Consider the following 14,073-nt stretch of genomic DNA (forward strand, 5'->3'; position numbering starts at 1 on the left):
ACACACACACACACACACACACACACACACACACACACACACACACACACACACACACACACACACACACACACACACTCCATTCAACCTCCCACGCAAACCCTTGACCAAACACATATATACACTCACACTCCCTATTTGGGTCATCTTTACACACACACACACACACACACACACACACACACACACACACACACACACACACAGCTGCCGTCATACACTACTCTGTGAGTCACACGGATGCTCCATAAAACCAATAACGCACCACTATCTATCCGTCTCCGGGGACCCCCGAACGTCAGCTCTGTGTGGGGGTCTCCATCCATGCACGTCACTCACACTGTGAAGAACTGTGAAGGCTTTGACCCCTGCACTTGCTGGCAGAACTGACTAACGTCTGTTTCCCACTTTCAACAGCGAGTCCCTATTTTTGGAATATCGTTGCTGTCGGGCAAAAAAATCGTATCTCGATATTTTAACTTGTTTTTTCGTAAATTAGCTGCTACTACTTGATCATACTACAAGTGTCACACAAAAGCATCAAAAGTAGCAGATCCACCTTAACGTTTTGAGCTTGTGGATCTGCTACTTTTGCTATTTTTGAATTTTAAACTGAAAAGTAACAGTTTTGGACATAATGAGGTTTCCACCCAACAGAGACAATAGCACCCTCCCCTCCCCCCCCCCCCCCACACACACACACACACACACACACACACACACACACAATCGTCCAATTATTTTAGAATCTTTCAGAAAACTATGGAACTCTCATGCCCACGGATCTAAAAGTAGAGACTGATGGCTGATGTGTTCAACAGAGGACTCAAATTAGAATCAAATCAACAGTGCTCTCACATGAATACATTCTGACTGGTTTATTGGAATGATTAGGTTGCTTTGGCTGTTTTGATGATAGTATTTTCCAGTCCGGGTACTTAGTTGTTTGTTTTCAAATTAAAGTGAGAAAAACAAGAAAGCGGGCCAAATTGTCATGTTTTACTTTTGACAGAGAAACGGACCTGACCTATTCACCTGTTTCTTGGCTGTGTGTTTTCCACTTCCTGTCGGATTTCATTGGATATCATTAGTCATCTGACCGGTTTCATTGGATTTCATTGGATCAAAAGACAGGAAGTGGAACACAGTGAAAAGCCTAGGAAACAGGTGGATAGCGAGGTCGGAGAACAAGATGACACCAGGCAGTATATTAGTATTTTCACTGTTGTAATAGGAATGCACAATTCAATCGGTCATCATCGGCCTTAAACATGCAATATCTGTATTGAAACGATAGCAATACGTCAGTTTTAGACAATATTAAATTTGATAATATTTCAGTTTGAATGTGAAGCTTAACCAACCTTTTGGAGATGATTGATGGCTGCAGATTCAGTCTGTGTTTTCTGGGGAAGCTTTCAGAAAGGGTCTGCCTGTGGAATACATAAAAGCAAACAAATGGGAAAATGTCAAGTAAAAATGTCTCGGTCTTGCTATCAGAACACACTTTGCTGCAGTTTGAAGTGTTTGAATCCGTGTTAAAGGAATACTTTTCAACCTTTTTCTTCACCTTTTTTTCCTATCAATTGTTCACCCCATGAAGCCTTGACTTCATGGATATTTGTTTTGTTTTCGTTGCATTCCTGAGCCAATAATTCAATATTTGCGGTGTCCGCTGTGGCTAGGAGACCAGTGCAAAACTGTCTAAAATAATAATTTGAACTCCAAAACAACAAATCAATTAGTCAAATATTGGATTGTTGACCCGGGGAAAGCGACAAAAACTAAATACTTTTTTTGGGTGAAGTATTAGTTTAAACAGCTCTATATTCCCATAGTTATAACTGCTCATAGAGTTTGTTCAGTAGCAGGGGTCTCCCCATTTTCATCCAATCAGGAGAGAGAACATACAGCATAAACAAGTGAAATCTGAAGTGATGACACAAACAAACAAAACATTAGCAGACAACATTGGAACTGCACGTAACACAAATAATCTTTGTGGGGTTTTCTCTCCTGATTGGATGAAATTGGTTACCCACCTGAAAATGCATCTTCTGCCATAGAGACCTGGAGACCCCTGAACAGTCACACACTATAGCAGTGATTACTCCTGTGAGATATTAATATCAGAAATAATTGAGAGCTTTTAACACAAAAGGAAAAAACATGTTTTTGTCTAAACCAAAACATATCCCTTACAGTACCTTTTAATAATTATAATTATTATCAAGACTCGGTGCTGTGCAGTTAGAATCATGCTGGTATGTTGTATTGCAGTTACCAGCCATGGCCTGCAGAGGGAGACAGCCACCTGTCTCCCGGTACCAACCTGGCCGCTGCGTGCTGCTGAAGACAGAGTGGTATTTCAGCATGTTACATCATGCTGCTTTTTACAGTGAATGACAACGAGTCTTACCCCCCCCCCCCCCCCCCCCCCCCCCCAGAAATACCCATGCTACCGTTTCTCCACAGTAACTTCACTGTCAGCTCACACTTCTGCAGTGCTTCCAACCAAGGTTACCAACTACCTGCAATTCAAATAACTGGACGCCCAGAAAAGGATAAAATCTCACTGTATACATGTACAGTTTTTTGTATATTATTATTTTGGCAAAGAAAAAAGTGTCCAAGTACAGAGACAACGCAGGTCTAGTTTAGTCTAGAGGGTTTAAGTGGTTAACAACCTGTTTTATATGTAGCTGTTTGAACTAAGATGTGTATCATTGATTTATTCCCAAACAATAAGGAACAAAGTGTGTCCCTTATCAGTTTAATAATTGGGACACGTCTTTTAGTTTCCAAATAAGGGACGATTCCTTATTTTAAAGAACGGTTGGCAACCATACAGAATGCTGCTAAAATCCTCCACAATCCTGTCATGCTCCTCCGAAGACATTTTGGTACTGTCGGGTGGAAACCTCTTATGCCCAAAACGGTTACTTTTCTGGATTCAAATTAAAAAATGAAAATTGAAAAAAACAAATATCAGAGCAACAAGTTCAAAGTGTTTCGCAACACTGCGTGTTTTGATCTTGTAGATCTGCTATTTTTGATACGTTTGTGGGAGTTAAAAAAAAGTTAAAATGTGGAGATAAGAGGTTTCTGACTACATTTACGTATTTTCCTGGTGTCCATATTGTGGGCGTGTCCTTATAGGGCATAGCAGTGGCGGAACTTTTTTTTCCACCAGCTTTCGTTCCAGGCTGGTTGGCTTGGTTCCAGGTTTGAAATAATTAAGAGAGAGAGAGAGAGAGAGAGAGAGAGACGCAGCAAAAGCCGTCAGACTCTGGATTTGAACTTTCGACTCGCTGTCAGGCGGCATTACAGCGTATATGTGGTATGTGCCTTAACCACTAACCAACATAGCTGTTTCAGGTCGTGTCCCTCCTTGTCCGTTCTCTGCTTTCTCTATGCACCCAATTCTGATGCTCTTTCAATGACAAATATCCAAACCAAATGAAACCGAAAGACTAAACCTCCTCCCATTGCAATTGAATTAGGCAAAGCCAGCACTCTGTGGGAGAGAGGGAGATATGTTGGGAAGAGAGAGAGAGAGAGAGAGAGAGAGAGAGGGAGAGGGAGAGAGAGAGGAGATGAATTTAGGAGCATTTATCAAGCAGTTGTGAGGAGAAATGAATTATGCAAATGAGATGTTGGCTCTGGCTGTCTGGAGAGACCATTAGAGGGGCACAACTCACATCTGCATTTAAAAACCCTGACGTGCACACTCATTCACACGCACGCACACACATACACAGCTGGAGAAAGATAACAGTTTGCTCTCTGTCTTTCTTTTTTTCCGTCTTTAGTGCTTGCATAATTTGCTTACTCACTTCTCTCAGTGTGTGCGTCTATCTATCTACCTATCTATCTATCTATCTATCTATCTATCTATCTATCTATCTATCTATCTATCTATCTATCTATCTATCTATCTATCTCTTCTAGCTTCACAATTATACACACACACACACACACACACACACACACACACACACACACACACACACACACACACACACACACACACACACACACACACACACACACCGCTCGGAACACTAATGGCCCTTCGAATATTCAAACAGCCTCATGCCGCTGTTCTGAGCCTCATAACCGCCCACACATGCATCCCGTCCCTCTCTCCTCCTCCTCCTCATCATCTCTGCATATTTATCCTCCTCCCTCTCTCCTCTCCTCCCCCTCTCCTCTCCTCTCCTTCCTCCTCCTCCCTGTGGACGAGGTGAGGGTCGGCTTAAAGTCTGCGAGCGTAGAAACCAAACCAAGGTCTTGTTGCGATCATCCCTGAGGCATGCACAGTAGTACAGTAGTTCTGTCTTTCTTGACGTCAGTGGAACCAACCGCCTCCGTCTTATTGTAACACATTAACCCTGGCAATCCCTATTTCTTAGAACAACACGTGAATATTGTAAAAAGATATATCTATTTTAAAAAGGCACTTCAAGATTATTCGATTAATCCAAAGAGTTATCGATGGAGTACTCGTTGAGAATAATCGATAGAAGAAAGTAATCGATAGTCGGAGCCAATCCTATACTTTCCACTTCTCTCTCTCCTCCGTGGTTTGTTCATCCTCCCATTCTCTAAAGCGTTTGCGGCCCACCCATCTGGCCCACCCATCTTAACACGGCAGCCGTTAAGTGCTCAGATGGGTGGGCCGCGTGCATCTTCAGAGCATGTTTATTTTAGAGATTAATCAATCGATTGGTTCCAGGTTGGATCAGTGGAACCAATGTAGCATCCTTTAAGTTCCTTTTTATCAGTATCACGATGAAAGCTCTGTTTTTTGTTTTAAAGAAAAATAAATAATCCAACATTTTTGTTACATTATTTTTTAAATATAATATCATTAAAATAATTTAAAAAAGGGTTTTGTCAGTCATTTGGGGGGGGGGCCCGCAATATCTTAACGCCCACGAGTGGGCCCCAGCCCACAGGTTGGGAACGGCTGCCCTAAACGCTGGTGGACCACCCTGGCAGAGGCCCTGGCGTGTCACTCCTCATCTGTCGGTGGCCATTAACGCGCGTGTTCCCCGCCGTAGCGGCGGCTATTAAAGCCCTGGGTTTTATGGAGGTTTGATGGAGGAAGCTGGCCCAGCGCCGCGCACACACAGCTGCCTCTGATAGCTCTGACTTGGATGCTTCTTTGGCAGCGGTGATGCTTGTATGTCATTTGGCTAACGTCTGGAGCACAGCTTGTCAAAGTGGGGGCTCGGCCGCCAGGGGGTGTAATTGCAAAGAAGAGGAAAATGTAAAATATTAATAATAATAATAATAATAAGGGTGGTAATAATAATAATAATAATAATAATAATAATAATAATAATAATACAACATGGTAAGAAAATATAGCAAACATTCAATGTTATACTTATTCACGCTCCGATCTCATTTGCCCTCAATCTAACACATTGTTGTCCCTATTCGTTCAAATTAGAGCTGTCAGAATTGGCCAAAAATTACTTTTGAATATTCCTTTTAAAACACCACCTGGGTTCGATCCATTCAAACCTATCAAATTTCGAATGTATATTACATTTTATATAAAATATTGTATGCCGTAAAACTTAATTTTAAACACTGCAAAAGTCTCTTTCTTTCTCTATATGCTATATAAACGTGCTCTCTTGCAAGATCAAATGAATGATTCATACTTATTTTATTTAAGCCTCATTTTAATAAAGCTGTATGGTTTAGATACAAGCCCTCTGGATATACCTAAATTCAGTATGAATTGAATTCTGTGTATTCAATTGAATACTGTGTATTCAATTCATCGAGACATTTACAATGACAAACAATAATATACAGTAAAATGCAAAAACATCATATATACGAGTAGTAATAAGAAAGGTATAGTAAACAGTTGGGGGGGTTTTACTTTTTACAGGGGGCCAGTTACTATTTGCAGCCACCTGCAGGTGCTCTTTTAGAGCGGTTTTGAAGGAGAGTAAGGAGTCACACTTTTGTATGACTGTTGGTATGGCATTCCACATTCTGGCAGCATAGCAGTAGAACGAATTTGACCCAATGTTTGTGCCAAAAATAGGTTTGGTGAGATCAGTGGCATTGGGCTCCTTCTGCTGTTGTGCCTGTGTGTGTCTTTTATCTGCAATTTCTTCAACTGATTGGCTGTACTGTATGTAGATTAGAACAGCAAGAACATAGGTGTAGAATTATAATCCATACACATCCATACAAGTAACCTGCTAACACAGTGTTCATCATCATCATCATCATCATCATCATCATCCTTCGACTGTCGTTGAGATCCTAGATGCCATGTCTTTCCATCGGGTCCTGGCAGCCATTGCTGCTCCCAGTTCTTGGAAAGCAAGTCCTGTGTCCCTGGAGATTGTGCCAGGATATGTATGATGCCTGGTTCCTCGATTGCGGGGCCATCCGATATTACTTGATCCTTAGAACGGTAGCAGTGACCAGCAAAGATTGCTCTACGACGTGCTATGGTTGTTGTTATCGGCGGCAGTTCAACTTCACCATAGATCTCCTCTTTGGTTGGATGTGTTTTCCAGAGGAGTCTTGTATATGTATATGTGCCATCAAGCCGGTCTTGTAATTCCTTCTTCATAGTCCATGTCTCAGCACCATATAGCAGGATGCTTTCAACACAGGCCCTGAAGAAAGAGGCCTTAGTGGAGGTTGAAATGCCGGACTGCCAGACTCAGAAGAGTTTGTTGCAGGCATTCCAGGCTTGTCCCCTTCTGGCAAGAAAGTCCTTTCTGCTGTCAGCCGACTTTCTTGATGTGTGTTACATACATTGATGTAGGGTGTGTAGGGTTTATAAGCATGCATTCCATTTTGTTTGTGTTTAGCTTGAGTCCTACTTTGGCAGTGGCTTTTTCACATGAGATGAGCAGAGTCTGAGCAGATGTTGTGTGCCCTGCGGTCAGGGCTCCTCATAGTCGAGGTCAGTCAGGTATTTCTCGCTCTGACTACCAGATCTCCTCAACCACTGTCTCTGATTGTGTCCACTGATTGGACTGGACTTCTCTGGGGACTTTGAGTAGTCTACAAATATGATGGTGCCTCTCCTCTTTGAGACCTTGAGTTCCTCAATGATTCGTCTTATTGCTAGAATCTGCGGAAACGTGGATCTTTTCTTCCGGAACTCATTTTGGTTCCTTCAAAGAATCGGGTCAAGGTGAGGAGTGATCCTGTTCAGAAGAAGGGAGTTGTAGACTTTCGAGGCAATGGCAGATAAAGTGATGCCCCTGTAGTTGTTTGGTTGTTGTAAATCACCAGTCTTTGGTAATGTGATAATGCAGGACTTTGAGCATGCTTTGGGCTTCCTACCCTTGAATATTCTGTTGCAGAATTCCAACAGCTGATTATGAAATAGCTTGTGCTTCCATAGGAAGGCTGGAATGTTGTCGGTCACAATGCTACTAAATGCTGCAACTGGAGGAGGCTGGGCAGGTGGAGGGAGTTTGATCACTGACAAGCTACAGGTGATGGTGAGCTATGCTAAGTGTGTAGCATGAAAGAGTGAGTGGCTTTCTGCTTCAAAGGACTGCCTAGATGTAGGCAGTATGAGCACGGCCTAATCAGTAATGGAATGTTTTGTAATAATAATCTGAAGTAGCCTAACTTGTAACTAAACAATTGCGGGTGGAGTAAAAAGTACAATATTTGCCTCTGAGATGTAGCGTTAGTTAGTTAGTATCTTTTCCCAGACGCCAGCCCCCCATCTGCCAAACGTCTCTGTTGCTCGTCTTGTGCTTTGTGCTTGCTTTTGCGTGGCCATGTTCCGGCTAACGTCAAGCTCCTCCGCTCTTGTCCCATCTGGCGTTTTGGCGCCGGCTCCACCGCTCGCCTGCCAAAACGCCATGTTTGGATGCACGTTAAGCATAGGAAATGACGTGTGAAACCCCAAGCAAAGCGTCCCGAAAGCCTCTCTTCTTCTACACCGGGAGAGGGATCCTCTGGCTCTACTAGTCACTGATAAGTCCGAAAGTAGCCCGAGCTACAAGATCGCAGCGCGTTGCGTCCGCGACGTATTGTGATCTTGTAGATCGGCTATTTTTGGGTATGCCACAATAATGCAGGATGAATCATGAATTAGGCAGGACAGTTGGAGTGACTTTGTGTTGTAGAAACAACAGATGTGAGGGGTTTATCTCTGAGGGTTTTGTCTGTTGGCATGTTTGGCTCTCTGGTAGTGATTATTATTATGTTGTGGTTACATCTATTGTTCCTCATTTTAAACATTTTACAACTCAGAGATCATGAAAATACAGAAAATTATTAGGACTTAAGAAGATGATATTTGTTATATTCAGTAATGCTAAAATAAATAAAATAAAATATTGCCTAAGTGGAATAGTCTCTCTCTCTCTCTCTCTCTCTCTCTCTCTGTCTCTCTCTCTCTCTCTCTCTCTCTCTCTCTCTCTCTCTCTCTCTCTCTCTCTCTCTCTCTCTCTCTCTCTCTGACTCATCGAGCTCTGGCCTGAAACTGTTAACACTGCATAACAATGGGTATGTGTCAATACAGACAAACTTAATCATAATAGAAGTTCAAGGAACACCAACACAAGAAGGAGAAGTTGATAAAAAATATATGTTATTATTATATAATATATATATATATATATTTAAATATCATATGTATTATTCTCTATTAGCTCATCAGGCCTCTCATCCTGTGATCAATTGTTTCTTTTTTCCATTTTTTTGCTGAGTCACTGACTAAACAACAGACTTTCCAAGGACACTTTGCTGTTGCCTCGTCTCCTCTCCTACTGAGGAACCATAATGAGTTCACAGTGGGAGGCAGACCAGCGCACGCTCAGCACAATCTGCAGAAAATCCATTTATTTATATATCGTCACTGTCGGGTGGAAACCTTTGTATTTATGTCCAAAACTGTACAGGAAATAGGAGGAAAAAATAAACTGTGTTCCAATGGATCCAATTATCCAATAAGTTTTAATTTAGTCACAAGCTCTCGTTAATACTTTTCATTGGTTAAATAATAGATCTAAGAGCTCACAACATATCACATTGCAACACGTTCTGAGCTTGTAGATCTGCTATTTTTGCTACTTTTGTGTGACACTGTGGTATGACAACCTAACCCATTAATTTACAGGGAAGAGAGGGGAGGGGGGGGGCATAAAATGTTAAAATATGGAGATAAGGTTTTCAGTGTTTTTAGGACATCACACAGACAATTGTATTGCTGTTGTATTGAGCTACTTTTTATTTGAATCCTGAAAAGTAACAATTTTGGACATACAGTATGAGTATGATTTACAACTTGGGCAATTAGCAGACGCTCTTATCCAGAGTGACTTACAGTAAGCAAAGTAAACACATACCGTACACAGAACACAGAGAGTGCCGTGCAGTGTCTCAAGAAACTAGGATCCCAGGTCAACCAAGAACCCTATAGCATCTGCCTAGACAATATAGACTGCAAATATACAATAGACAATATGCACACGCACACGCACATGCTTATGGCAGTCCATCGATGTCGATGATGACATTGCTCCAAAAGCATATGTTGGGTTGGTTGCTGTGGTTGGTTTCGCCTGTGCATAGCCAGGTGGCTGCTCAGACCGATGCGTGATCCGCAGACTTTGTCACAGGAGGGGCAGGGGGAAGGCAGCAGTGGTGGTCGGTGGACCTTTGGCACGTTGGTGCCTCTGTGCACGCCGCTGTACTCTCCTCTCTGTGAACTTCTTCTGAAGATGCGTGATTCCCCGGTGGCAGGTAGAGCTCCAGGTGTGGCGATCAACAGCCAGAGACTCCAGTGCTGGTGGATTCATGTCTGTCACACACACACACACACACACACACACACTGAGGCACCAAATCCATAACAAATATTGAATATGAGACAAACCCAAGACTTCTTTCCACTCAGAAAGTAAATGCTGGCCCGGACCGCTACCTAGGCTGCAATGTAGCCTGACAGCGTGTCATGGGTTCGACTCCCGATCCCGACGGCCTTTGTTGCGTGTCACTCCCCATCTCTCTCTCCCATTTGCTGTCAGCCTACTGTCCTATCAATAATAAAGGCAATACAAAAGCCCTGAAATAACCCCCCCCCCCCCCCCCCGAAAAAAAAAAAAAGAAAGATAATGCTGACATTGACTAAAGATTTAAGTGTCGATATTCTTAATAATGTGGCTTCTCGTGCCGGGTAGCTCAGTTGAGCAACTTGCCTTTAAATCACAAGGTCATGGGTTCAGTCCAGAGAACTGCCAACTCAGCGTAATAATGCACAGCTTTGGTAACCAGTGGTTATAAAGTAACTAAGTACATATACTAGAGTACTGTACAATATTTTTTACTTTACTTGAGTATTTCCATGTCTTGATACTTTATACTTCCACTTATCTACATGTACTGTAATTATTTGAAAACTTTAGATTAGAACTTTAGATATAGATTTGTATTATTAATTTCAAAATTATAATTCCATTCTCTATATTTGAAAACAGCTGATCTACAAGCTCACAAAGTCCTGCGATGCGACGCGTTCTGAGCTTGACTACTTTTACTTTTGGTACTTTAAGCACATGTTGATGCCAATTATACTTTTTCTTATACCTTCTCATATATTTTTTTGTTTAGTTTTAGTTGACTAAATATCATAAGATTTTAGTCGACTATATCTACAGTTGATTTAGTAACACATATTTCGACGGGCTGTGATGACGTTGTGATGCCTGATGTATTCTTAGCTGCATGCCGGAAATAGCCGATCTGCAAGCTCACAACATTTTCGTATAGATGTTATTTGTGGACAAAATTGTCAATATGTAGTCATAGTTTTTTTCATCATCAGATTAGTTTTTATTTACGGTAGTTTTCGTCGGTGAAAAAAGGTAGTTGACGTTTTTTTTTCGTCATAGTTTTTGTCAATTAAATTAACATGTTCATTTTAATGTTAATGTTGTCTATCAGTGCACACTCCTTTCTCAATACAAAGGCAAATATACCGTACCCTAAAATATATCTTTTTTAACCTTCAATTTGGCATTAGTAGCCTAAATCAAAAATTAAAGGTTACCGGCATGATAAGAGTGATAACACGTGTTATAGAGGCTATTTTGTAAGGATATGAATGAATACAGGTGTATTATACAGATTGTTTTGCCCTTTGCTTTGCCTTGGGCACAAAGACATTTGAAAAGCACTGTTCTAGAGTGCAGTGTGAAGCGAATAGATGGCTGATACCGACAATAAGTCATTGCGTCTTACTTACCTCTGAGAGAATGTTCTGTCTCTGCTGACTGAATACACACTGTGAATACTGCCTTTATTTACTGAAATGATAGTAAAGAAGCGTATGTAGAAACATTTCTGAGATTTTGTGACCTTTCATACACAATTAAAAGTGTGGAAATTGTCTCGTAATACGGTACAAATAGTTTTGATGACCATCTTCAATTCGATGCGAACACTGACGCTATTGTGAAGCGAGGGCAGCAGAGAATTAACCTTCTACAGAAAGGACATTCTTTTTCTGTCAGGCCCCCGTGCATCCTCTGTGGGTTTTTATCAATCGTTTATTGAGTCTTCTGAGCTGTTGTTTCATCCGCTGGTTTCACCAGCCTCACAGTTAAAGACAGAAGCAGACTGAACAGCGTTCTGCAGATCCGTTCTGAGATTATCACAGTGAAACAAAAGAGACCCCAGTTATTTTCTGTAACCAAACAAGGCTGAAGGCTGCAAGCATTATATCCTGGACATGATGAGAGCCAAGTGAAAGTTCTCTGTTGCTATCAGCTAGGGCCTCGTTATTGTTCAAGGTTGTACTACATTGTGCTCAGGTACATAAGAGAGTAATACTTATTTGAGAGAGAGAGAGAGAGAGAGAGAGAGAGAGAGAGAGAGAGAGAGGAGAGAGAGAGAGAGAGAGAGAGAGAGAGAGAGAGAGAGAGAGAGAGAGAGAGAGAGAGAGAGAGAGAGAGAGAGAGAGAGAGAGAGAGAGAGAGAGAGAGAGAGAGAGAGAGAGAGAGAGAGAGAAAATACAAAAAATAGTGTAGTTTTATACTAAGCCATCTAATACACCCCATCAGCATTTGTCAGTAGATGCCACATTACTTTATACTATATATAAACCACAGTGTGTTGTGTTCTATGTACAACAGTTTAGGGAGGAACATTCAAGCACATTAAAGGGATATTTCACTTTCAAACATGTTTGGGGTAATTGTCTGCTCTGGCTTTAGTGAGCACCCCAGACAGTTTTTAAGTTGCTTCAGTATTTTGAAACACATTTTATCAGACACACCTCCTTCCTATACAAACCCATTGTAACTTCAAACTCCATTTTAACCATGATAGATTAATCGGAGAAAAAAACACACATCCTTGGTTCTGGTGACTGATATTGTCCTTGATTTTTATATTTCTTTGGGGAAAATAAAAACAATTTGAAAAAAATTACAAAATGAAATACAATAAATAAATAATCTGTGTGTTCAGGGCTGACCTGGGAGGATGAACGCACGCAGCAGGTTCTGTCCAAGGAGCTGTCCAAACTCAGGAGGTTTCCATACAGACCCCTGGACCACCAACTCATCTACAACACTGACAGCAGGTACTGCTCTGTGTGTGTGTGTGTGTGTGTGTGTGTGTGTGTGTGTGTGTGTGTGTGTGTGTGTGTGTGTGTGTGTGTGTGTGTGTGTGTGTGTGTGTGTGTGTGTGTGTGTGTGTGTGTGTGTGTGTGTGTGTGTGTGTGTGTGTGTGCGTGCAGTACTGTACACAGTGGTGTACGGTAATGAAGTACATTTTCCTGAATAGGGTAAGTGATATTTTTTGGTTAAAGGTTACAGCTCTATATTCTGATAGTAATCATTGCTAGAGTGTTTGTTCAGTAACAGGAGTCTGCCTGTCTCTCCAGCTTCTCAATAAACAGAAAACATATTTTGAGTTGGGTTGCAAAATTTCTGCCAATCAGGAGAGAGTACCCATTTATCAGCTTAATGTTTATAGTGTTCCAATTCCAATTTTGTCTGCTCATTTCTTTGTTTCATCTCTTCCAATTACACGTTTAATCTGTATCCTGTCTGAGTTGTCTATCCTGATTTCTGATTGGTATCCTGTCCTGAAAATGCATTTCATGTTTAATAAAGAGCTGGAGAGACAGGGAGACCCCTTACTGAACAAACACTCTACAGCAATGATTACTATCAGAATATAGACCTATTTAACACATATTTTAACCAAAGAAAATCACGTACCCTACCTTTAAGCGCTATTTCAAATATAGTTAAAAATAGCAGATCTACAAGCTCACAATGTGTCACGATGTGATGTGAGCTTGTAGGTCTAACATGTTCACACTATTACTGAAATATATATTTTTTAAAGTGTGTACAGTTATATCGTATTAACTTACTACTACCATGCTGAATGGTCAAAATACAAATTTGTCAAAGTTACATAGTGTAGCTTTAAACCCTCTATACTACTTAGTCTACCATGCAAGTATATATACTACTTGATGAAGTACAGAGCAGACCCCAGTCAACGAAGTATACTCTTTTTTCCCCTCTACACCAAATCTCTTCACCGAAAATTACGACGTGTTAGCTTGTAGACTGACTATTTTGGGCAAATGTTCGCCCCCAGAATAGGGATGCTATGTTTAAAGTGGGCATACCCTGCATGTCATGGTAAAGGGGGCTTCTTTTTTTGTCATACAGGTGTATAAAACTTGAATACATTAATACCTGTAATGATTAAAAGGAGAACCGTGCAAAGAACAGGGGGAGATTTGAGAAGTGTGGTTGATTATGCATTCTGCTAAGGTTTACCACGGCTGGGGTTTTGTTGTGGCGTGGAGAATTACGCCTCTAAAAAGCAGGTGCAAATTAGTCCAGGCATATTAAAGGACAGGTGTGTGTGTGTGTGTGTGTGTGTGTGTGTGTGTGTGTGTGTGTGCGTGTGCGTGTGTAATTGTAGCAAGGAGACATGTAGGCCTTGATGTCGCCGCGAGAGCATTTTTGGAACAAGTTTGCTGCCAAAGCCGATTTTGCCCAGCATGATGGGGCCGTAGATTGCTCTCAC

General features: G+C 41.4%; 1 protein-coding gene across 1 annotated transcript in view; it reads left to right on the plus strand.

Moving 5' to 3' along the window:
• LOC311044933 (receptor-type tyrosine-protein phosphatase N2-like) overlaps nucleotides 1-14,073 on the plus strand; it is a gene marked incomplete at both ends in the record, with an annotated part of 238,223 nt that overhangs the window by 28,972 nt on the left and 195,178 nt on the right. The window contains one exon of the mRNA XM_084056743.1: nucleotides 12,487-12,601. Coding sequence (XP_083912869.1) covers nucleotides 12,487-12,601 — 115 coding nt within the window. The remainder of the gene's footprint in view (nucleotides 1-12,486; nucleotides 12,602-14,073) is intronic.

Source organism: Gymnoscopelus microlampas (assembly GCF_963454915.1).
Source record: "Gymnoscopelus microlampas genome assembly, chromosome: 5".
In the NCBI taxonomy this organism is placed as follows: domain Eukaryota; kingdom Metazoa; phylum Chordata; class Actinopteri; order Myctophiformes; family Myctophidae; genus Gymnoscopelus; species Gymnoscopelus microlampas.